The 24,454-nt window shown below is 49.1% G+C and overlaps 1 protein-coding gene across 1 annotated transcript in view; it reads right to left on the bottom strand.

The window, feature by feature from the left end:
• PDE9A (phosphodiesterase 9A) overlaps positions 1 to 24,454 on the bottom strand; it is a 142,357-nt gene that overhangs the window by 4,498 nt on the left and 113,405 nt on the right. Inside the window, exons 12-13 of the mRNA XM_086936317.1 lie at positions 20,256 to 20,351; positions 18,615 to 18,670 (exon numbers count right to left, since the gene is read on the bottom strand). Coding sequence (XP_086792443.1) covers positions 18,620 to 18,670; positions 20,256 to 20,351 — 147 coding nt within the window. The 3' untranslated portion in view covers positions 18,615 to 18,619. The remainder of the gene's footprint in view (positions 1 to 18,614; positions 18,671 to 20,255; positions 20,352 to 24,454) is intronic.

The following is a 24,454-nucleotide window of genomic DNA, read 5'->3' as shown; positions in this document are numbered from 1 at the left end:
GACAAGGGGTGTCCGGAATGATAATATTTATAAAGCATGGCCCCCAAATGGTTGATATATCTACCCCTTGGTGCATTTTGGATGAAATTCACACTTTGCTTCTGCATATTTCTATGATTCCTACATACCTAGATTGACTCTTAGCACCCTCTACAAGCGATCAACATGATGCCACCAAATATAACCTGTTAAACAAATTCCATAATTTAATGATGAAATAGCCTAATCTCCATTGTAATTGCCAGGGCAATTGTTCCCCTTGCTCCATTTGCATCACACGGTTGTGCTGTTTATTTTGCACTTATGTTGTTTGAGAACTTTAAATTCGAGCTCAATGCCATCTTACCAAGATGACAATCTGAAACAGTTGCACAGGTATACACATGAAGGGGGGGGGGGGGACAACAGCGGTCTTGCCAACACAGCGGGGCCGACAACACTATCATTGGGAGGACCCAGCCACAAGGAATAGATTGAAATAACCTGAGCGCTGTCAAGGTCCCTATCGTACGATCTGGATTTGTTATGTAAAATGAGCATTCAGCAAATGTAGGCTCCCCGGTAGAGACTGCTTCTACTAATCTCCACCTCGTGTTACTAACAACAGACAGGGGCTTAAGGTTTTCCCAGGGTTTAAGGAAAGTGGATTTTTTGGTAATATGCTCATCCGTACACAAGACACAGCACACCAATGCCACAGACAAATACAGGTAAAAGCCAAATCCTATGGCCTACGAGGGTAGATGCATTGACACGAGAATGTTCCTGTACTAGAGCTTTAAAGTGTGTGAACACAAGACCGTAACGCAGCGCTATTAGCACAGTGTTGCAGTTCTGATACTATGGCACAACTTAGGTGCTCATTGCACCGAAGTCAGAACGTAGAAAGCTGTGTTGACTCCATAGGATGAAAAGGTTTCATTTGTAGGCACCACAGACACTTAGGCCGCCCGCCTGAAGTACTCAGCCCACTAAGCTTTCTAGCCCTGCCTATGGGGCAGTCGTTGTCTTTTATGACAGTGGTCTCCCCCGACTAACTTTTTAATTTACTGTTGTACACCCGACACTTTTCTCAGCGGTCGTTCAAAACCTCTCCGTGGCCGGATTAAAAAAGGACCCGATCGCGACAAACACAGCGCTAGAACGGGGGCCCGGGTCACGGGGACCAGTGCACGCCGGGAAAAAAGCCAAAGTGAACACTCACACCCCGACTGAATGAAGCTTAAAGATAAGCGCGAAACCTTATTTATGGTGAAGACGAATTGTTGGTTCTCCACGTAATTCAAGTAAACAAGGGGGGAGGGGGCACATTACCTTGCATATCTACCCGCGAAAATGAAATGGAGGGAGGAAACAAGGCCTTCTTTGTGAAGGAGACACCCCGCATAGTCACGCTGAGGAAACATTTCCCCCAGTATCTGGTAACATTCTAATGCTGCGCAATCCTGTACTCGAGAGTCGAAGTCAGAACCCCAGGTAACATAGTCGAACCCACCACAATAGACCCCACATGCAAGAACAGTGGAAGAAGGCGAATCTACTACACGAAATCGCATTTCGATCTACATACGTGATGGTATCTTGTGATGTTAATGGGCGGAATTAGCTACATTTATGCCTGTAAATCGAACGATTCTATTGAATAAAATTCCCTTTAACCCTGTTTTGAAAAATCTGGCAGGGAGCCAGAGGAAGGCGAACTAGAGCTATTTTGGTGTTCAGAAGGGGCCTTCTCGAGCATGTTTACTTTTACTAAACCACCACTAGTCCATCTATCTCGTCCGTGTGTGGGTTATGCCGTCGTGTCTAACTTATCTTACCTCTGTTAGTGCCTGGCTGGGGCCTCAAGTCACTTTACTGCTAACCATCGTGACACGATGCAAGCTGTTCTATCTCCTGAGACTAAGTAAATACGACCGGTATCTCCCTTACATATGCAACGCGTAACAAAAGGGGGGGGTGGTGCTAAAGCTTCGCTCGTAGCTTGATCGAAAACCTAACTGCTTATGACCCAACATTAACTCAGGACGAGACACACAACTGCTCAGGAAAGTAAGTGACGTGAATGTACTGCCCTCACCGAAGAATACGCAGGTAGTACAGGGGAAAGAATTTCGACGACTTTGTTTCTGGGACAGACGGTTATTAATATAATCAAGTAAACTCAGCTTTCACAATTCCCCAGGAGCGATGGTTGACTAGCTCTGTGATAATACTTTTTGAGGTAGCATGCGGAGCTGCACTCGCCATATGCGCAGACTTTCGTGGCATGCTACACGGCCAGTACATTTCAGAAAAGATAGCACAATATATACAGCACCAGGCAACTGCAAATATTGCAAACCGGAACCCCACCACGGCCAACGTACCTAAAATATTACGCATGATCCCTCACCCGCCCGACTCCATCTTGAGCTGGCCCCCCACGCCTCGCAGATACCGACCTCGCCACAATTCGCTGAATTTGTGGGGCGTAGTACAGTGCGAAAAGGCGGGCGGGGGGGAGGTATGTGAAACGGGCCTGTAACGGGAGGAAATAAAACAATTTAAGTTAGTTTACTCCACAGCGTGGGACCAGGGGTAGCGCATCGACCCATAGCCAAACTGCCCAACCCAGCCGCATGCCTCAAAAGACGGCGAACACACCGCCCTAAAATCGGCGCTTTGAGCAAGTCATACTCCAATACCGGGCATATCACCTCGAACTGTTCGGACATGCGGGAGGATTAAACAAAACACGTGGCCGCCGAGACGAATCCGCGCGACTGCGCTCCCACGAGGCCCGGAGGAGAAACTACCGGAGCTTCGACGGACCCCCTGCAAAACGCTGCTGTATCCCAGCCTGGCACAGCTGAGGAGGAAAAAAGGGGGGGGGGGCACCGAGGCTGCTGGTCACGAGGGCCCCTTTAAACCAAGCATCCCCCTGACGGGTAATGTTACCACAGCATGCAACCAAGCCAAGACGGCCCCTGCAAGCGTGCCCCACCCCCTCCGACAATGGCGGCATCACCCAAAATGGCGGCAACCCCAACACGAGGCATGCACAGAACGCCTTGGGTCAAGAAATTGCTCGGCGACCGTTAAATACACTGCAGCCACGCACATGCTTCGCGACCTGATACTGCTCACATGACATCAATAACAAGCGATAATATACTGACATTATCAAACATTTTGCACAGGGTGAACGCACCATACACCCCAACACTGCAGATGCGAACCGCGGAAAAGAGAAGCGTTTGCATGCGAACGATAGTGTTGAGCCTCGAGATACTAGACCAATGATACTGTGCTCCCCTTGAAAGTACGATCGCACCATACATGTACACTTTCAAATAAGCAGTGCTCCCAATTGCGCGTCGAGATACAAGGCCAATGCTAGTATACACCCATTGAAAGAGGGGGGTGGGGGGGATCTCAGTACCACTGCGCATGGAAAGGCATAGTGTTCCTGATGCAAAAACCCGCGACGCTCGAAAAACCTCAGTTCCGTGGCCCCAAAGCAATTCCATCAATGCACCCCTCATCTCGCGCACAGTCTGCGATACTGAGGCAGTAGCACGAGGCTCGTGAGCCGAGTCCGCCCACCGTGCTCGATATGAGACACGAGCTGAAATTAAGCACACTTGGTGAATCACGCTCACACTGGGGCCTAACTCACGAGATCACCCAGTGAAGATGTATGTCAGAATTTTGCAACGTGCGAGCTGCATGAAAGGCGGGCAATACTAACGAAGTCAACGCACCAGATCCTCAGAAAACGTCCCATCTACACAGCTAACTGCCGAGGGCCTCGAAACATTCGTCCGCAAAATCTATCTGAAAGCAGGCATTACAACGCAATACCCCACAGTGCTGACTAGAACTCGACGCATGGCCCCGGAACGCACCTATTTTTGCATCGGAAACTTAAAGTACTTGCTCCATCCACCCGTCGTACGTGCCAATCCCCCATTTCACTTTAACAATCGAGAATCAGGCGCCGATGCGAGTATCCTTGCCGCGCCGCAATTTAAACGCTGGTCCCCGGCCCATTCTCTGTTTCGGAGATCTAACAAGTCTCTCCGTTCCCTCTGCCACACACTCACTATGCTCCCTAGCGTTAGAGTCAGCTAACAATCCACGCTGGCAATCATAATTACAGAGTGCCCGCCCCGGGCAACTTGCACAAGATGGCCACATCCTCTCCTCCTGCGCTATACCTCCGACTTGCGGACAAGTCCCAATGGGCCCCCACGCTTCGCAGATACAGACAGGCAACAAAACAAAACCCGAGCCTGCTCAACTGCCCCCACTTCCACCGGGCAATGGAAGCTGCCGCCTACTTCCACCGGACAATAAAGCTGCCACCTACTCCCACTGGAAAGCTGCCCACAAATGCTTTTCCGTGGGAACCCGATACCGCAACAACTTCACCCAGACTCACCGCAGGAGGAGCAAAGAACCGTACCTCAGAAAAACCCATCACATCGTGAAACAGGACTAGCAGGTATTAGGAATTACAGCGGGGCCCGACATGTACAGGCCGGGCCCGCACTGAACAAGAAAACAACCCTCGGAGGACAAAAGACCGGGAACGGAACCGGACGTCCCCCCCCACAGGAGCCCGCTCTAGCGGGCCGCCTCACCAGGCTCACACCTCACAAGGAGGGAGCAGGCGGCTACGAAAAGGGGGGGGGGAGGGTAGGGCCGAGGCCTCGCTCACCTCGAACAAAAAGATTGTCCAAAAGAGTGTCCCGCAAGTTCACGACGGCGTCCGGGCGGCAAAGAGGCTCTGCAGAAGGGCACCGTGGCATAAGTACCCAGGAAGCCCCTCCCCGCCGCCCGGACGAGATTCACGGCAAGCCGCCTCCTCCAACAGGTGAGGCGGATGTGCCGGACATACAGCTGGGGGCGGGACCGCCCTCCGTGACTAGGTGCCCGCCCTCTTAATGGCCACTGCGTGGCCTCGGGCAGGCGCATTCTCCACGACTTTCCAGCTCTGGAGCGGGTGGATGGCCTGAGGGCGGCCGGAGCAGTTTGTGTGGGCCCGTTGTTGGGCTTGTCAGGTCTCCGCGATATTCTCTCAGGGCTCATCTGGAGAGCAGAGGAGAAAGCGGAGCGAGGCAGAGGAAAGCGGGGAGGCAGCACGACGGATCTGCAGTGCACACTGTGAGTTTAAAAAAAAACTTCAAAATCCCTCCGCTGCTTCGATCTGCTGGCTCTGCTGTCCCAACAGGGAGGGAAAGAGGACAGAGGGGGTGAAACTGAGCTTCGAGATCCTGGCTCGGGGGGTGATCACCCAGGCCAGGTCAGGCAATCTCTCTGCTGGCTCCCACTGAGGTCCTAACACAGCTCCAACTTTTCCACCAGGACTGCCTGACTGTTGGACCGCCATCGGATTGGGCGGCCGAGCCTGGCTGGGTAGCTGACTGGTAGTTGGTAGTTGGCTATGCAGCTTGAGAATACGGAGGGCATATCCAAAGATAAACTGATCATAGTCCATAGTTCATAGATTACAGACCAGCGCTGCATCATGGCTGAGCCACCATGTTTTTTTTGCTGAGTGATCCGAGGAGGATAGGTTCAAACTATTAACTGGGGAGCAGCCGGTGAAGCTGCCAGTCTTATTCTCTCTCCTGGAACGTTGACGTCCTCTGATTTTCTACTATAATTCAACCATCATTCAACCGCGCTATAACAGCTTGATCCCCTAAGGTCTTCGAGGCCCTACCAACTCAAGTTGCGGTCTTGTGGAGGGGTCTCTCAGCCTTGCGCCCATCGGCAAGGTCCGCAGGTTCTGAAGCCCACGGCTCTGTAAGGGGGCCAGGGGGAAGCCCGACTGACCCACCATCTCCATAACATCTCTTTAACTTCCTGGACCACATCCAAGCATGAGGTCAGGCAAGAAAAGGGGCCAGCCCGAGACTAAGTCCAAATCCAAGTCCAAGTCCACGTCCACGGCCAAACAAAGGGAGAACACAAACCCAGTCAGCGTGAGCCCGGACTCATCTCTGGACGAAGTCGGGGCATGCAGCAATCTAGCCCTCCAGACCGGGGTTCGTCATTCCAATCTTTGTCAACCAAAAATTACATCAAAATTTCAATTTTTTAAGGACCCACTTTCCACCATCTTTTCGTCCAGTGGAAAAATCCTGGGCCTTCAGGATTCCCTACTTCCACTATCCCTTCTGGAACTGCAAGAAGATCAATCCACGGGTCAAGCCCCAGATACCATCAGCACTCCTTTCTAAACAGACGGCTCATCCGCACAGGGTCTACCTGCTTATAGTAAAGTAGGGGCAGCGGGAGAAGGGGAGCCTACGAACAGGGGCACTAGTAGCCCAGCCGCCCTGCAAACAGGCGACAGGGGGGCCAGTCCTGCCTTACGTTCACCCCCCTCTCCCAAGCACACTAACTCCTCCTCAACTATTCCAACCACTCCAACTAGACAGAAAGCAAGGCATTTCTCGTGCAACCTCACGACAAGCAGTGGAAAGGACTGTAATCAATGGCAAGATGATCCCAGCAGGTTCAATTCAAAGAACGCGCCAAAGACCACCAATATCTTCTCGGACCACCAGGTCGGCTCAAAGATCTCCCAACTGCCCACCGAAGTAAATGTAGAAGAAAAGAGTTCCGCCGAATACCCGAAGGAGGCCGTAGAAAACACACAAAACTCCGGGTGCAACGGCCCTGTGAACCTCACCTATTTCGGATCACAGGAGTGGGCAGATCTAGGGCCAGATGTAGGTAAATCCCATTTACCGATTTTGAAATACCAAATGTTACCGATTCGGTATTTCAAAATGGGATGTAGGTCCCAACATCTGGATATGTTACCGAATCCTTAAAAATTCGGTATTTACCGATTCGGTAAATACCGAATCGGTATTTGCTATAGAATCCTATGGGCCTTGAAGCCCATAGGATTCAATTCAATTCAATTCAATATCAACTTTATTCGGTAGTTTTAAAAAAAACACCATAAAAGTTCAGAGAGAAAAAAAATCACAGTTACAAGTTTGTCAGAAAAAGTTAAAAAGCTATTAAGTATACATTTTGTTTAAAAAAAAAGCATAAAAGTAGCAAGTGCTTCTCGATTCCGTTTGCGCAAGTTTTTTCGACATGTGCGGTAATGTACAGTTTTCCTATTATCTCAGTTCCTTCGTTAGTGCAAAGTAGCAATGTTGTTCATACTTATAAATTTGTGCGATGGCGTATACAAAATTTAAGATAAAATACAATCGCTTTAGCATAATTTTCATTTTCAAGGTGCTGTAGTGCCAGATACGCTGGGCGACATTGACGAAGAACCCAGAACTTCAAAATAGGCAGTATCCAACGTTTCCGGGGCTCAATGAAGAATTTGCAGAATAGCATTGTGTGTATCGTTAATTGTGGGGACACCAAATCACAAGGGCACATAGGAAGGGTAGATGTCCTAACGTTTTGCTCGGGAAATGCAACCAATAAGTGGAACAGGTCGAGTCTAAAACGGGTGAGCAGCATTCTTTCAAACTGTGTTATTTTAAAATTCAAGTAGGGTTCAGCAGTAAACACAGTCTGGACTAGTAAGGAGTGTTGGACGGATGGCTTATGGACCTCGGCTAATAAGCGTAGCTGACGTAGATGAATTAGACACTCCCTTTTTAGGTTCTTTTTTGGGATTTCCTTTATCAGCGATGGATGGTCAAAGTACTTCCTGTATCCAAGATCTGTTAGTAACGCTTTGACATATGACAGCCATTTGATCTTCTTAGAATAGTCTAACGTTAAAATGTCTTGAGCAATCATCCTGGTCAAATGGCATTGCTCAGTAGCCCATATTCTGCGCCACAGCATTATTGGTTGCAATTTTATAATGTCTGTGATGTAATCAATGCCCAGTTCAGTGTGGCAGGCATAGGTGGAACAAGTTTTAGGCACCGCCAACAGATATCTGAGGAAAGAGTTCTCTATTCTTTGTATTGAGTCCACGTTTATGAAGCCCCAGATCCCCGCCCCGTATGTTGCTGTGCTTACACATTTTGAGTTATATATTTGCACTAGTTCTTTAATTGGACGCTGCCCCAATCTCTGCGAGAAGGTTTTTAGCGAAGATGTCTCTCGGAGGAATACCAATTTTCTTGCGTTGATAGCTGGGGTCCATTTGAATTTTTCGTCAATGACGATCCCTAAATAGGGATAGGTTTTTGTCCTATCCAGATGTTCGCCCTGTACCAATAGCTTCCTATATTTTGCATTTCTTTTCTCCCCTGCGTGCATTGTGTACGTTTTTTTTGCGTTTAGTTTCAAATTCAGACTTGCCATAAAGTCGCAGTATCTTTTCAAGGCCAGTTGTAGTTCATTTGGTGTTCTTGCTAAAATAACGGCATCGTCGGCATATAGGAGTGCTGGTATCTGCCAGCGAGCTGTTAACGGGAGGTCCTTGCTGCCTTATAGCATGGCAGCCTCCAAGCCATTTGTATAAAGGGTGAATAGAAAGGGGGCCAGTACGCACCCCTGCCTGACCCCCTTTTCCACACTAAAGGAGTTAGTGAGCTCACCCTTTGTCCCGAATCTTACCCTACCTGTGGTACCTGTATACAGTTCACAAAGAAAATCCACAATTGGCGTAGGAACTCCCATTTTCAGGATTGTACTCCACAGCGTTGAGTGTGCCACGCAATCAAACGCTGCGGAGAGATCGACGTATGCCATATGGAAAGAAGACCCTTTAGCTTCCAGATATTTGCCCGCCAGTAGGGACAGGTTTAGGGCCTGATCAACTGTTCCTAGTCCCTCCCGGAAGCCATATTGTAGGTCTGAGATGATTTTGTGGTCGGTAGCCCACTCCTGGAGGTGGTCGAGGAGTATTCGTCCTGCCATCTTGCCTAGTGAGTCCAGGAGGGAGATCGGCCTGTAGCATGTTGGACTGTTTCGATCTCCTTTCTTAAAAATAGGTACCAACGTTGATGTTTTCCAAGACTCCAAAATGCCTACTTCAATGGTGGCATTCAGGACGTTGGTTAGTGAAGGGGTCCAAAGATCTGGGAGGTGTTTAAAAACGTCAACCGGAACACCATCCGGGCCTGGTGCTTTAGCTGATTTTGAGGATTTTAGGGCTTTTTGGACCTCTTCGTGGGAAAAGTGAAGATTTAACGGATAGGAAATGTGTGGCAAAAATTCAAGGTGGTCTGTGTCTTCAGTCGGATCTTTCGCAAAGACTTTAGTAAAATGGCTCACCCATTCATGTTGACTTATGGCTACATCAATTGATGGAGAATTGGCTTTCTCTGTTAAGAATGGGGAACGAACTATCTGCCAGAACAAGGCACTATTATTTAGTTCCGAGCTTTGAATCAATTTTGACCATAGTTCAGCTTTTACTTCTTTTTTCCTGTTGTTTAAGGCAGCTGTATACTCCTTTCTGAGTCTGATGATTTCGACTCTGTCCCTATGATCACTATTCAGGGCTTCCTTTAGGCGTGTAGATGCTTTGGTGCATGCTGAATCGAACCATCCTTTCTTTGGCTGGGGCCTTTGTTTATGCTTCTTGGTTAGTTCTTTTTGTATGCTTGTTGTAATTGACAGGAAGCTTACTATGATTTCGCTAGGTTGTGTGGTGGAGTCCAAGCAGTTTATGATATCCGTTTGGTTATTTGTGACTATTTTTTTTGTTGTTGCTTTTTTGTCAATATTGCCCCACTTCAATGTAAAGCCATTCAGAGAGCCTAGTTCTAGATCACTTTGATTTAGAGCGGTCAGAATGTCATATGGTTTGTTCGTTATTATTTCAGCAAGAACCATAATGATGGGAAAATGGTCACTTAGAGGATTGCTGGAGACCTTAAAGTCTTCTACGGTGAATCCTATGGGTGGTGAGATCAGTATAAAATCAATTAGGCTTATTAGACCTCTTCCGTTGAATGTGGGCTGGAATTGAACAGGTGGAATCTTTATTTCATTAGCGAAACTTAATTCTAATTCGGCCATGATTTCATTCATTATTTCCCCCACATTAGAATGTATAAAGTGCGTTAGGTTTGTGTCAGCCTCATCGCTAATACCGCATTTATTGTTATCGCTATTGCTACATAGATGGAGGTTAAAATCTCCTCCCCAGACTATTGTGCATGTCTTTTTAATGTGTTTAGTTCGTTGCTCTTGTAATATTGCGGAGATCTCCGGGAGTAGTGTACTCATATCGGAGTGAGAGAGGTTGTTGTAAAAGTTTATAATGAAATATAATCTTTGTTTGGTGACCATTACCGCTATAATCTGGAAATTTGTGTCTAAGCTTAAGGGGGTTATCTCATCCACGGGAAGGGTATTTTTAATATAGGTAGCTAAGCCTCTGCTATTTCTGCCAGAGGATGATTTCTTCGCAGGTGACCAGAAAGTTTTAAAGCCCAGTATGTGTATTGGCCTTATGGCCCACGTCTCCTGAAGGCAGATACAACCGCTCAAATTGATCTGGCTCAGGAAATCGGGGTCGCTCTTCTTTGCGGAAAGACCTGCGATGTTCCAGAAGGTAAAATGGATCTGCAAAGTATCTGAGGTAGGGTCAACAGAATTGCCTGTGTTAGTCCACCGTTCAGCGGATTCCCGGTTAGTTGGGGCCGATGTTACAGTTGGGATAACTTCGTGATTAATTTTTGAACAGTTGGGATTAGTGAGAGTTAGAGGCAGGTGCGTTGGAGTTGTTACGAGGGTAGGGGGTGAGTTGAGTGATGAGGTTAGCTTCGATTTGGCTGATTGTGAGAGTTCCCTGGTGGAATTGGAACTGGGAAGTCAATCGTTAAAATCTAAGCCGGAGAGAGCATTAAATCTATTAAATGTTGGAATATTAAAAGGAGTAGCTAGTGGGGGGGCTGCTTGTCTCCATCGATTATCTCCATTCTCTTGATGGGGGGTTTCAGAGAGATAAGGATGGGTAGGTGGCGGTATGGGCGTTTGGCTCTGATGCCACTGTACCGAGCCTGTTGGGTATAGGAACTTAGAATTCTGGTAGGGAATGGGAGGGTAAGAAGTGAAGGGGTAAGATTTTTCTGGGAAAGGGTTCATAGAGGCAGGCGGAATATTGTTGTTTGTATTTAGTAAGTGCCTATAGAAATAGCCCAATGGGAGAAGGGTTGTATTGAATTCCCATGTGGAGGGTGGTGGTGCCTTAGCTAGTGTTTTTCGGCCCACTGAGGGTTTCTGAAGGTAATAGCTACACAATCCCCCTCGATTTTTTTACGTAGGGGGCCTATCCAGCCTACTCTTTGCGTATGGGAAATTTCCCCTGCACATTCTATTGGGAAATTGCAGTTCAGACTTAACCAATGGAGTACCTTGTTTTTCAGGGATGATGTTGTTTCACTCTGTTCTTGTTTAAGTGTTGGTACGTTTACCAAAACGAGGACGTAGGCTCCGCATTCGGGTGGAAGGGTGATGCGTGCCGGTATCTGTCTAGACTTATATGGTTGTTCGTATGGTATCTTTGGTTGCTGGGATTTTGCGGTAGACTGATTAAGTTGTGTGGGTTTCTGTGTTGATTTCTGTGGTCCTTGTTGAGATGGTACATGAATGCTCGCCGGTTGTGCATTGGCTGTTTGGGTGTTTGTGTTAGAAGTAGTGTTAGACGTTGAAGGTTTGTTTGCAGCGGTTGTGCTATTGCTATGAGGATTCTGTTTCGGGAGAGTTATTGGCGTAGGTGTGGGTTTCTTTACTGTGGCTGTCTTAGGATGGGTGGCAGTCGTGGGAGCCAAAGAAGCTAGGGTGGTAGTGGGTGGTGTAAGATGACTAGTATTATTGATTAGTCTTGCCATCTGTTTTTCGATATTGTTTAGGGTTCGCTCTATTGGTGTTAATTGAGTTTTTACAAGGTCCTTAATTATATCTAGTACTTGTGAGTTGAGCTCAAGATAGTTTGAGTTGGCAGCGCCGTGACCCCTGCGGACGTCATCGGACGGTACAGCTGAAACAGAGGGGTCGTCCGCGTTAACCGATGATGAGTGGCTTGCGTTATTCCGGTAGTTATTGCAGGGCGTCTTTTTGGACCTTGTGCGCCATGGTAGATTTTTTTGCTTGACCTTATTCTTGACTGCTGGTCTTGTGCTGTCTTGGTTCAGAAGAGGACCCTCCCTTATCTCCTTGTCGATTTTTGATGGAGAAACTGCTACTGGAAGTGGGGACTGGGTTAAGGATTGTGACCCAGTCAGGGTTAGCAGGGGAATTTGGGTTATTTGGGTGGGGCTAATCACCAATGTAGGTGTTTTTTCGAGGTCGTCCAGGGTATCTTCTCCAAGTGATAAATGGGTGACAGATAGGTCAACACTTGTTGGAATGGTATGAAGTTCAGCACGGGTTTCACGCAATAACGGGACATTTTTTTCCTGTTGAGTGGGTGTTTTGGCTAGGGCCAAAAGGCCCATTGAGGATCTTCGTGCTGCTGCGAGGTCCTGGGAGACGCGTCTTTCTAGGAGTACTATCCCCTGATTGATCGCGTCATTAGCTTTATTGATAAATTGGTCAATCGGCCCAATTATCGGACCCGCTCCTTGTGCCGTCTTGTTTCTCATTGCCCTGGTTGTCATAGTGGCGCTATAGTACAGATGTAGTCTTAAGTATTATGATCAAATCGGGACCAAGATGCAATATAGATAGCGATGTGTAAATGGGGATGGAAATGGGTTGGCCCAGACCAGACTTGCCCAGGCTTGAACGGGCTTAAACGGGCCCGCCCTTTGCCCGGGCTTCGCCCCGGGCTGCGTCCCGCGATGCGCGTTGCTGGCCTCGTTTAAATCAGTGTGGAGTGAAAGGGGGCGTGGCACTGGGAGGGGGCGCGGCTCACGCGGGAAGAGGAAACAGCTGATGGACTTGACGCTGTTCCTCGCAGTCCCGGGGCCGCGCCTCTCACCTCCTCTGCGGCTTCGCGAAGGTCTCCTCCTCCCTCTGAAGGCACGATGGTTTGGGTAGATGAAAGCTACTCCTGTAGCGTAAGGCAGGCTGTACGTGAACACTCGGTAAGAACCTCAGTACGAGCGGCACCCGCACAGCGTGGGCCGCGAGAGGTTTTGAAGTCTTTGATGGGGGCGGGCACTGGGAGGGGGCGCGGCTCACGCGGGAAGAGGAAACAGCTAATGGACTTGACGCTGTTCCTCGCAGTCCCGGGGCCGCGCCTCTCACCTCCTCTGCGGCCTCGCGAAGGTCTCCTCCTCCCTCTGAAGGCACGATGGTTTGGGCAGATGAAAGCTACTCCTGTAGCGTAAGGCAGGCTGTACGTGAACACTCGGTAAGAACCTCAGTACGAGCGGCACCCGCGCAGCGGGGGCCGCAAGAGGTTTTGAAGTCTTTGATGGGGGCGGGCACTGGGAGGGGGCGCGGCTCACGCGGGAAGAGGAAACCGCTGATGGACTTGACGCTGTTCCTCGCAGTCCCGGGGCCGCGCCTCTCACCTCCTCTGCGGCCTCGCGAAGGTCTCCTCCTCCCTCTGAAGGCACGATGGTTTGGGCAGATGAAAGCTACTCCTGTAGCGTAAGGCAGGCTGTACGTGAACACTCGGTAAGAACCTCAGTACGAGCGGCACCCGCACAGCGGGGGCCGCGAGAGGTTTTGAAGTCTTTGATGGGGGCGGGCATTGGGAGGGGGCGCGGCTCACGCGGGAAGAGGAAACAGCTGATGGACTTGACGCTGTTCCTCGCAGTCCCGGGGCCGCGCCTCTCACCTCCTCTGCGGCCTCGCGAAGGTCTCCTCCTCCCTCTGAAGGCACGATGGTTTGGGCAGATGAAAGCTACTCCTGTAGCGTAAGGCAGGCTGTACGTGAACACTCGGTAAGAACCTCAGTACGAGCGGCACCCGAATCTGTAAATACCGAATTTGTCAAAGGTGCAGGGGGTGTCACTTTGACACCCTCTAGCACCCTCAAAACGGGCATGTGTGCAATGTGGCACACAGACATGCCCTAAGGGCACGTCTGTCTGTCACATGGCACATGTGTACATGCACAGATGTGCATGTACACAGGAATCGGTATTTTACCATGGATTTGTATTCCATGGTAAAATACCGATTCTGTAAGCCATGTGCCAATGGAAAATTGGCTACCCACATAGCATTTTCGGTAATTTTACCGAATCGGTAAATATTACCGAATCGGTAAATATTACCGATTCGGTACTTATTACTGATTCGGTAATAATAACGATTCTGTAAAATTACCGAATATGTGCCCCTACATCTCCATAGCCCTTTACCGATCGGAAACGGCCGAAAATCGGTATTTTCGGACGATTCCGATCGGTAAAGGGCTACCTACATCTGGCCCCAAGTCGCTTCCTATATATATCCCGGTTACCCCAGTTAAACAACCTGTCCCGACAGACGAAACAAACAACAAAAATCAGCTGATCAAACAGGCTTCCGATCAGGAGGCTATCCTCTCGAATTCAATAACCTCACAAAATCCTTCTGTTTCCTTCACACCCACCAATTCCTTAAATCAACAAAGGCCCAAAACTAAGACTCAAGCATGAAACGTGTCGAACACCTGGGACATTCTCTTAAATACCATGCAACGAACCGTTGACACTCTTCACTTTCAATCTGATAAAATGGATTTACAGTTGACTCTACTCGACACCTTGGATGTCTTTGTGGGGAGAATTGATGAGAAACTCGGCCAATTAAACTCGCTAATCGGCAGAGCCCAGCAGGAAGCAAAGTTGACGTGCAGTTGCGGTCCGATCATCGACAAATTAGCAGAACTCCCAGAAATAGTATCTACTCTGATAGGCTTGCCAAAAGGTCCTTACGCAACGGACCAGTACATCAACCCCTGCGAAGCAGCCAGCCTAGAACCCTCAAAAGGAGATTCCATCACAGTTAACACTACGGACAAAACTGTACTGGTACCATCAGCGGGTCATTTGCCAACACGCTCCTCTTCACTTCCCAAGGACCAAATTCCAATCCAGATTGCCAAAGGTCGCCGTCAGCAAAGAAGGAAAGGTCGTAAAGTTAGGAGTCCTAACTTTACTACTACTAAATTGAGAAAAATCCTAATTTTAAGACTTTCGGTATTCACAGAAGTCATTTAGGAGTCCTAAAGTTAGGAGTCCTAACTTCTGTGAATACCGAAATGAGTGAATACGAAAATGGTAGTAAGTTTAGGATTTTGTGGTAAGTTAGTTCTGTGAATTGGGCCCTCTGTTCCTCTAGTCTAGTGAAGCAATTCATGAGAGGAGTCTTCCGCACCTTCCCTCCGGTGCGTGCGCCTCCACTGGAATGGAGACTTAATTCAGTCCCTGCGCAATTGATGAGGCAGCCCTTTGAACCAATTCACAAAGCCAAGCTAAAATCTCTCACTTAGAAAGTAGCTCTCCTCCTGGCTCTCACTTCCATGAGGACAGTTGGTGAGATCCAGGCTTTTACCAACATTTCACAGACAATTATGTGGCTCTGCAGACAAACCCAACTTTTATTCCAAAAGTTACAACGTAGTTCCATTTTAATGAACCAGTCTTACTCCAGTCTTTTTTCCCAAACCCATCTACGCCAGCAGAGCAAGCGTTGCATACGCTAGACGTAAAAATATGTCTCAAATTCTACCCACAGAAGACAAAGGACATAAGAGGGACTGATCGGCTACTGGTGGCTTTCGGACAGGGCCGGGAAGGAACAGCAGTTACTAAGGACTCGGACGGCTGATGGGTCTCTGCAGCAATCCAGTTCTGCTTCGACAAGGCTAACAAGCCCTTAACAATAAGAACTAAAACACATTCCTCCATAGCACTGTCCACATCGGCAGCTCTTTTCGCTAGAGTGACGCTAGACGAGATTTGCTGTGCTGCAACATGGAAAAGTGTGCACGCTGTCACACAGCACTACCGTCTGCAATCTGTGCAGCGGGAAGATGCAGCTGTGGGCCAAGCGGTGCTGCGTCATCTCTTCAATTAAGGTGGGCCTCTTTCTTGTAAAGAGGAATTGTATACGTTCCAATTGATTCAAATTGCATAGCATTGCTTGATTTTAATTTGAAAAACTTTATTTAAAAACGTATGCGATAGAAGGGAAGATTCTAAACCAAGATTCTTGTTTGCAATGGTAACTTATTTTTTCTATTAATGTTTGTAAGCATTCCATTGAATTCCTCATCTACGTAGCATGGTGTAAGTGTGGCATGCCTTTTGTTTATATAAGTGATGAATTTTATAGGAGTGGAAAGGTTTTTGGATACTGGCAAATGTCTCTGTTTTGACCCACTGACTTTATGTATTCATATCTAACATGTCTCCCTCCATCCACTACCGACAGTACGATCTTCAGGGTACTGCTTGCTATTCTGATTCAAGCATGTGAATCTATGAAAGATACCCCAATACTGGATAAGAAAATAACCATCTTCTGCCTTGCCACAGTCTGCCCCCTCGAATACAAAGGCTTCAGACGTGCAAGCATCTTCTGCCGTGCTGCAGTCTGCCCCCTCGAATACAAAGGCCTCAGACGTGCAAGCATTTTCTATCGTGCTGCAGTCTGCGCTCTTGAATACATAGGCCAAAGACGTGCAAGCTTCTTCTGCCCTGCCGCAGTCCGCGCCCTTAAATACAAAGGCTTCAGACGTGCAAGCATCTTCTCCTGTGCTGCAGTCTGCCCCCTCGAATACAAAGGCCTCAGACGTGCAAGCATTTTCTGTCGTGCTGCAGTCTGCGCTCTTGAATACAAAGGCCTCAGACGTGCAAGCATTTTCTGTCGTGCCGCAGTCCGCGCCCTCGAATACAAAGGCTTAAGACGTGCAAGCATCTTCTCCTGTGCTGCAGTCTGCCCCCTCGAATACAAAGGCCAAAGACGTGCAAGCTTCTTCTGCCCTGCCGCAGTCCGCGCCCTCGAATACAAAGGCTTAAGACGTGCAAGCATCTTCTCCTGTGCTGCAGTCTGCCCCCTCGAATACAAAGGTCTCAGACGTGCAAGCTTCTGCTCTGCTGCTGTCTGCGCCCTCGAATACAAAGGCCTCAGAAGCACAAGCGTCTTCTGCCCTGCTGCAGTCTGCACTCTCGAATACAAAGGCCAAAGACGTGCAACCTGCTTTTGCCCTGCTACAGTTTGTGCTCTCGAATACAAAGGCCAAAGACGTGCAAGCGACTTCTGCCCTGCTGCATTTGACCCCTCGAATACAAAAGTCTCAGACGTGCAAGCTTCTTCTGCTGTGCTGCCGTCTACGCTCTCGAATACAAAGGCCTCAGATGTGCAAGCATCTTCTGCCTTGCTGCAGTTTGCGCTCTCGAATACAAAGGCCAAAGACGTGCAAGCGACTTCTGCCCTGCTGCATTTTACCCCTCGACTACAAAGACCACAGAAGTGCAAGCATCTTCTACCCTGCTGCAGTCTGCCCCCTCAAATACAAAGGCCTCAGACTTGCAAGCATCTTATGCCCTGCCGCAGTCTGCTCCCTCGAATACAAAGGCCTCAGACGTGCAAGCATCTTCTGCTGTGCTGCAGTCTATGCTCTCGAATACAAAGGCCTCAGACGTGCAAGCATCTTCTTCTCTGCCACAGTCTGCGCCCTCGAATACAAAGGCCTCAGACGTACAGGCATCTTACGCCCTGCTGCATTTTACCCTTTGAATACAATGGTCTCAGACGTGCAAGCATCATCTGCCCTGCCACAGTCTGCTCCCTCGAATACAAAGGCCTCAGAGGTGAAAACATCTTCTGCCCTGCCGCAGTCTGCCCCCTCGAATACAAATGTTTCAGAGGTGCAAACATCTTCTGCCCTGCCGCAGTCTGTGCCCTCGAATACAAATGTTTCAGAGGTGCAAGCATCATCTGCCCTGCCGCAGTCTGTGCCCTCGAATACAAAGACCTCAGACGTACAGGCATCTTACGCCCTGCTGCATTTTACCCCTTGAATACAATGGTCTCAGACGTGCAAGCATTTTCTGCCCTGCCACAGTCTGCTCCCTCGAATACAATGGCCTCAGAGGTGCAAACATCTTCTGCCCTGCCGCAGTCTGCCCCCTCGAATACAAAGGCTTCAGAGGTGCAAGCATCTTCTGCCCTGCCGCAGTCCACACTTTTGAATACAAAGGCTTCAGAGGTGCAAACATCTTCTGCCCTGCCGCAGTCTGCGCCCTCGAATACAAAGGCTTTAGAGGTGCAAGTATCTTCTGCCCTGCCGCAGTCTGCCCCCTCGAATACAAAGGCTTCAGAGGTGCAAGCATCTTCTGCCCTGCCGCAGTCTGTGCCCTTGAATACAAAGGCCACAGAGGTGCAAACATATTCTGCCCTGCCGCAGTCTGCCCCCTCGAATACAAAGGCTTCAGAGGTGCAAGCATCTTCTGCCCTGCCGCAGTCTGCCCCCTCGAATACAAAGGCTTCAGAGGTGCAAGCATCTTCTGCCCTGCCACAGTCTGCCCCCTCGTATACAAAGGCCTCAGAGGTACAAACATCTTCTGCCCTGTCGCAGTCTGCCCCCTCGAATACAAAGGCCTCAGACGTACAGGCATCTTCTGCCCTGCCGCAGTCCACACTTTTGAATACAAAGGCCTTCCTACCCACCTACATCCTCCACTCTTGAATTCAATGCCACCTCAGATCTGCAAGGTGGACTCCAGCTGCCCTCCCACAGTCTCCACCCTAGGATTCAAATGAAGCCCTTGGTTCTTGTTTACCTGCTTTAGTCCTCTAAGGTTCCAGGAACTGAAGCCCCAAGGTTTACTTCCTTCATCTGGAAGAGAAAAAGGACAAAGTGACCATGACAGAAAGCGAGGTGAATAATAAAAGGTTCACCTTTGAGCAGAGAACATAAGACAAAGGGCTGGAGAGACAACACTGGGCTCGGAGAAGGTGTGAGAGAGACAATGATGACCTCAGAGGGCAGGACACTAGAGGACCAAGGACTGAAGAGGACAACAGAAGATGAGCACGGAGGGCCCGATTCACAGAACTAACTTAAGACATAATCCTCAACTTACTACCATTTTGGTATTCACAGAAGGCACTTACTCATTTCGGTATTCACAGCAGTTAGGAGTCCAAACTTTAGGACTCCTAAATCCCTTCTGTGAATACCGAAAGTCTTAAAATTAGGATTTTTCTCAGTTTAGGAGTAGTAAAGTTAGAACTCTTAACTTCTGTGAATACCGAAATGAGTAAGTGCCTTCTCTGAATACCAAAATGGTATTAAGTTTAGGATTTTGTCTTAAGTTAGTTCTGTGAATCGGGCCCAAGGAGAACACAGCACTGGGCTAACAGGAGATGAGACAGCACAAATCACGACTATAGAGTGAAGAACACAAGGGGAACAAAGGTCTAGAAAAGACAGAAGATTGAGACAGCCCTGGGCTCACAGGCGGTGTGAGAGCTCTAATCACGACTATAGATAGAAGAGCAGATGAACAGAGGGCGTGAAGGGGCAGCACAAGAAGGATGCCAGGTGTGAGACGGCAACACTGGTCCCCCAATAGGAAGGGGAGGACAGCCCAAGTCAGGAGGCTGAGTGCTGTGTGCATTTACTGGAAGAGGACAATATAATGTAGGGGCATAGGAGGGGCTGAGAGGGCAGGAGAGAGGTACACCTGCAGCACACACATACCACATGGGTACAGGAAGAGGTACAACTGGAGGCAGACTTGTACCGCATAGGTACAGGAGGGACAGGGTTCAGCAGGGGCGGCTCCTCCACTAGGGTGGAGGAGCGTCACCCCACTGCTTTCTCGCAGCGCAAGAATAACATGGTAATAAGTTTTGGTTGTTACTATTCTAGGTTTCTTTGCGCATTGCGGGTGGGTGGGCGGAGCTGGCAGGAGTGGTTTGCCCACTCCCGAGTCTGCAAAGACTGTTCAGTCGGCCCTTTCGGGACGCCCAAACCCGTCATGTGCACTCTACCCTTCTCCATGCACACTGCATTGCAGCCTAGATGGAAAACATGCCATCCCCTACAGCCCCTGGCTGGGCGGCATCCCGACCAATCCCAACGCTTCACTGGAGAGTTGTGATTGGCCTAGCGGAGTGAGGCTGCCTGCTTCCTGTTCCTGTTGAAGGCAGTAGAGCAGGGGCAGTGAAGATGCAGGACAGGGCCGGAGGAAAGGTAGTTTTTTGTTTATTATGGACCACTCTCTAACCTGTGCAAACCCCTCCGACCCGCATCCATCACCCCCCCCCCCCCCCCACCCGCGAGCCATGCCAGTCGCTACTAGGGAGAGGTACACCGGCAGTACACACTTATATCATGGGTACAGATGGGACAGAGAGAGGTACAGCAGAGGTAAGCAGAGGGTGTATGCACAGTCAGTACTCGCTCCACTACTCACTTCCTTCCTCGCATCCTCCATCTGTTTCTGCTGCTCGTAGCGGTCCAGGGACTCCCGCAGAGGCGGCAGCATCACCTCCTCAATTTGGGGGAAAAGCTGTTCATGAAACAAATACAAAAATTGATAGGTTGAGCGTCTTTCCCTTGATGTCAGGTAAGAGGGGCCTCAGGCAGGGTTCTATTCAATACAACTGTGCTGTGGACATACTAATGTTGCTTTTAGTGTGAGTTGGGGCCAGTCTGTCCTTGGAGCAAGGAGGGTGTTACTGGTATGGGGGTGTGGAACTCATGGGGGCATCTTCACAAGCCCCTATCGCCACAGGAACATCACTGTTTGCGACATTTCTGTGGCGATAGGTGCTTCAACTTATTTACAAGGCAGCTTTAAGCCAATTAACGTGGCTTAAGGCCGCCTGGTAAACAAGGCACCCTTTCACACTATATTTAGAGTGAAAGGGTCGGGCAGTGGGTACTGTGGTGGGGGTGCTACCGCAGCACCCTTTGATTGTTCACGCTGCCCCCTTTGTACAAGGGTGGCATAAATAGGACACCGCAGCAAAATTAAGACCTGCAAAAACTTGGGGCATATTTACAATAAAAAGGTGGTGCGGAGTTGGCTCCAAATTAGCTAATGCCGCGCTCCATCACTACAGAAATGCTGGGATGCACCGTATTTACAAAAATATGCTGCAACCCTGCATTTCTCCCTGCGCTGGGGCTAAATTAAGCTGCCTACCTCCAACGCAGGCACCCTTGCACCATAGTGCAAGGAGACCTGTGTTGAGGGAATGATTGATTATGTGCAGGAAGGCGTCCCTTCCTGCACATAAACCCTCCAGAGTGGCGATTTACAACTCCCAGGTGGGCTGCATTGTGCAGCGCACATAGAAGGTGCTAACCGTCATTTTTAAGAGACCCCTTCCAGGACATAAACAATCATTCATTGCGATTTGCTGTTTCTATGTGAGCTGCATGACGCAGCGCACATAGAAAGAGCAAAAACGAGGAGTAATAAAGCATTTCTCCTCGTTTCGCCATGTTAAGACAAGAGCTGTCTCCTATTTATGCTGCCCTTGTAAATATGGGACATCGTCAAAATCCGTTCAGGTGTTCGGGTGGAACACCCACCGCAACACCCATTGCCCAGTCCTTTCATGCTAATTATAGTGTGAAAGGGGGCCTTATTTACAAGGTGGCGATAAGCCACGTTAAGCATAACGCCACCTTGTCAATAAGGCAAAGCCCCTAGAGCCACAAGAGTGTCGTAAAAAGTGACGTTCCTGCGGCGATAGGGGCTTGTAAATATGCCCTCTGGTCTTATCATGGCTGTAGAAAAATAAGATCTGCATCTTATGGTTACCTCCACTTTTGCTTCATGTTATACTGTTTTTGACGTGTCTAACTGGGTTCCTGCTAATCACGTCCCCAGTCTATCTGCTTTCTCCCTAAACTGTACTGTTATGTACTGAGGTACATTCCAGATTGGATACTGGGGTACCCTTGTCAGTCCCTAGTATATGGTACCCATGTACCCAGGGCATAGGTACCCCAGAGGCCTCCCATGGGCTGAAGCATGCATTATGCCACCCATGAGAGGCCATGCAAAATGGAACTACGTGCCTGCCTCTGCAGCTTGTGTAAGATGGTGCATGCACCACTTAAGATATAGGTTTTCTATATCTAAAGGTCACTCCACTTAAAAACTATAAGTCACCCCTGTAGATGGCCTTAACAATCCTGAAGGCAGGGTGCTGGGTTCAAAGTGAGAGGGTGTCACTGCATGAGCAGGACACCCCTGCAGCCTACGGAGTCCATTCTCTCGGGTTGTTAGTGCTGTAGCCATTTATGACATATAGAGTTGCATTATGCGACCGCGTGATGACCAACTCTAAAAAGGCTGAAACAAATCCTATTGCGTTTGGTGTCAAACAAGTTGGAAACATACCCTCACAGCAGAACCCGGTGTGGGAGGTATGATACCACCCATCAGAAGCGAGATTTGTTGGGTCCCTGGTGTTACCAGTACAAGCCTTCTTGTCTTGGGAAGCCGAAAATGGTTGCTGCCGACCAGAGACACCTTTCTGCCCTCTTGCTGCTGAGCCATGCTCGAGCAGGGGACGGCAGAACAATAGGCAACCTGTCACAGGGAGGTGTGACCACCTCCCAGACAGGATTTAGTGTATTAGGCTTGGGTGGGCGTGCTTGCCAGCGACAAAGTCTGCATGAGGGGCACATTTGGTGTCCCTGTACATAGTTCAGTTCAAACTAGTTCTGGGAGCTCTTGGCTCCTGCTCTGGCGTGAAACTGGAAAAGGACATTGGAGTAACCTCCCCACTGTCCAGACCCTCCCTCGGAGGGGAGCCTCAATCTGTCCAACCCTCTCCCGTGGGTACAAAAGGGCTTACTTGGCTGTGGGACCCTAGATTCGACGTGGACAAGATTCTGATCAAGAAACCACTGACCTTTGACCGTCTGGACACTCTAGACTTCGCTGAACTTTGTTTGTACCCGACTTTGTCTCCCACTCCATCCAAAGCATTGTCTGTGCCTGTGAACCATACATGCTCCATGCAGGACCTATGGAGCATCAAGGACAACTGAAGTATCTCCCTTGGAGTGAAGGAGTCACTACCCTGCAACTGGAGGCACTACATCATGATTGACGGGTCTGCTACTCCTGAGTTCCTAATGGACTCCGAAGGCTCCAGAAACACAGAAGGTGGGGTTCCAAGTCCCTTGAGATCCGAGATGCCCTCTCACCAAGTTAGAGGTCAGAATCCCTTGTGGGGACTGCAGTACCCATACTCCTGAGCACTGCGTACGTTTGCAAGTGCATATGCTTGCTAGCATTTCCAAAACAAATATACTGGGCTCCGAGTAGCCACAACCTCTGGCACCATGTCCACCAAAGAACTTTGGCCTCCTCACACAGAGTGCTCTGTGGGCTGCTGCTTTGTGAAACTGCTCGACGTCAATTGGCGACTTCTGTGCCTCCAGTCTGTGGGTCCTCATGAGGGTCATCTTTGCTTTTCTTGGGCTCCCCTGGTTGCTCAAGGCTTGCCTTAACTCCCCTGTGTTTGGTGAGTCTCCTGGACCTTGCTGGTCCAAACGGTAACCTTCCTAGACTTCCTTCGTGGGTTGCTGCTGCCAAGACTTGTTGGTGCTCCAGCCGGACACTGAACCCTCAGCACTCAACATCCTTCGTGGGACAGCTCACACCAGCTCCTGGTTGTCCTTGATGTCTCCTGATCCCCGTGGCTGCAGAATCAAGAACCCCCTCAATGCACCTGAAGCACGTGACATCGGTGGGCATTCGTATACCGAGCTCCTGGTCACTCCTGAGGGACCAAAACTCTGTCCCCTCTGCTTTCAGGTACTCTTCAACAAGAATCCACTTTTGGATTCCGACAGACACTTTTCTTCTTCTCAGCAGTGGCTCTTCTTTGAAGTCCTCCATGGAGATCAACAGCCGTTTCCGACGCCACTTCGGACCTATGTACCCGACTTCCCTGGGATAGGTAACTCTGGTACTGCGGTATGCACTGGTGGGGTGGCTCTCCAACTCTTAAACAGTTGAGCATGCGTATTACCTGCTACCGCTTCAGCACTGAAAGTGAAAGGAAGTCGAGCACTATGCTGCCAGCTTCCACATGTGGGAGCATCAAGTATCAGAACCGGTTTTGGAATTTTTCATTGACTGACACCATCCAGACCGGTTGGGGAGCAGGAAGGGACTTTTGGGGGTGGAAACGAGGGAAAACACTCAGGAGAATAATATTATTTTCAATTACCTGGAACTTCCAGCAGATCCTTTAACGATTGTGAGTCGAGTGAAGGAATGAACAGGGGGTCTGTGCATTAAAGAAGAGATGATGTTTGTGTGGTTCACGTAATCTCGGGGAACCATGCCAAGGAGGTTAGAAGAAGGAGGTTAGAAGAAAGGACCGTGGATTTCCAGAACTTTGTAACACAAGATCTAGAGTGGAGCGTCAACCAGGAGTTTTAAACGTGGCAGTGGTTTGCAATCTGGGGGATATTTGTGATGAAAGCTTAATGTACTGCTGTTTCAATAAAGAACTGTGTAACTGCATAGTCTTTTCAAGACCTCTCTTTGCATCTCAACTCTGGCCACGTTTCTCAAGGCGCACTAAAGATAAACCCAGTGGCAGCTCGAGGGTAGGTTGCCTTTGGTAAAGAGGC

The sequence above is a fragment of the Lissotriton vulgaris genome, chromosome 8 (genome assembly GCF_964263255.1).
Source record: "Lissotriton vulgaris chromosome 8, aLisVul1.2, whole genome shotgun sequence".
Lineage (NCBI taxonomy): Eukaryota > Metazoa > Chordata > Amphibia > Caudata > Salamandridae > Lissotriton > Lissotriton vulgaris.
This window is presented reverse-complemented; position numbering and strand designations above follow the sequence as displayed.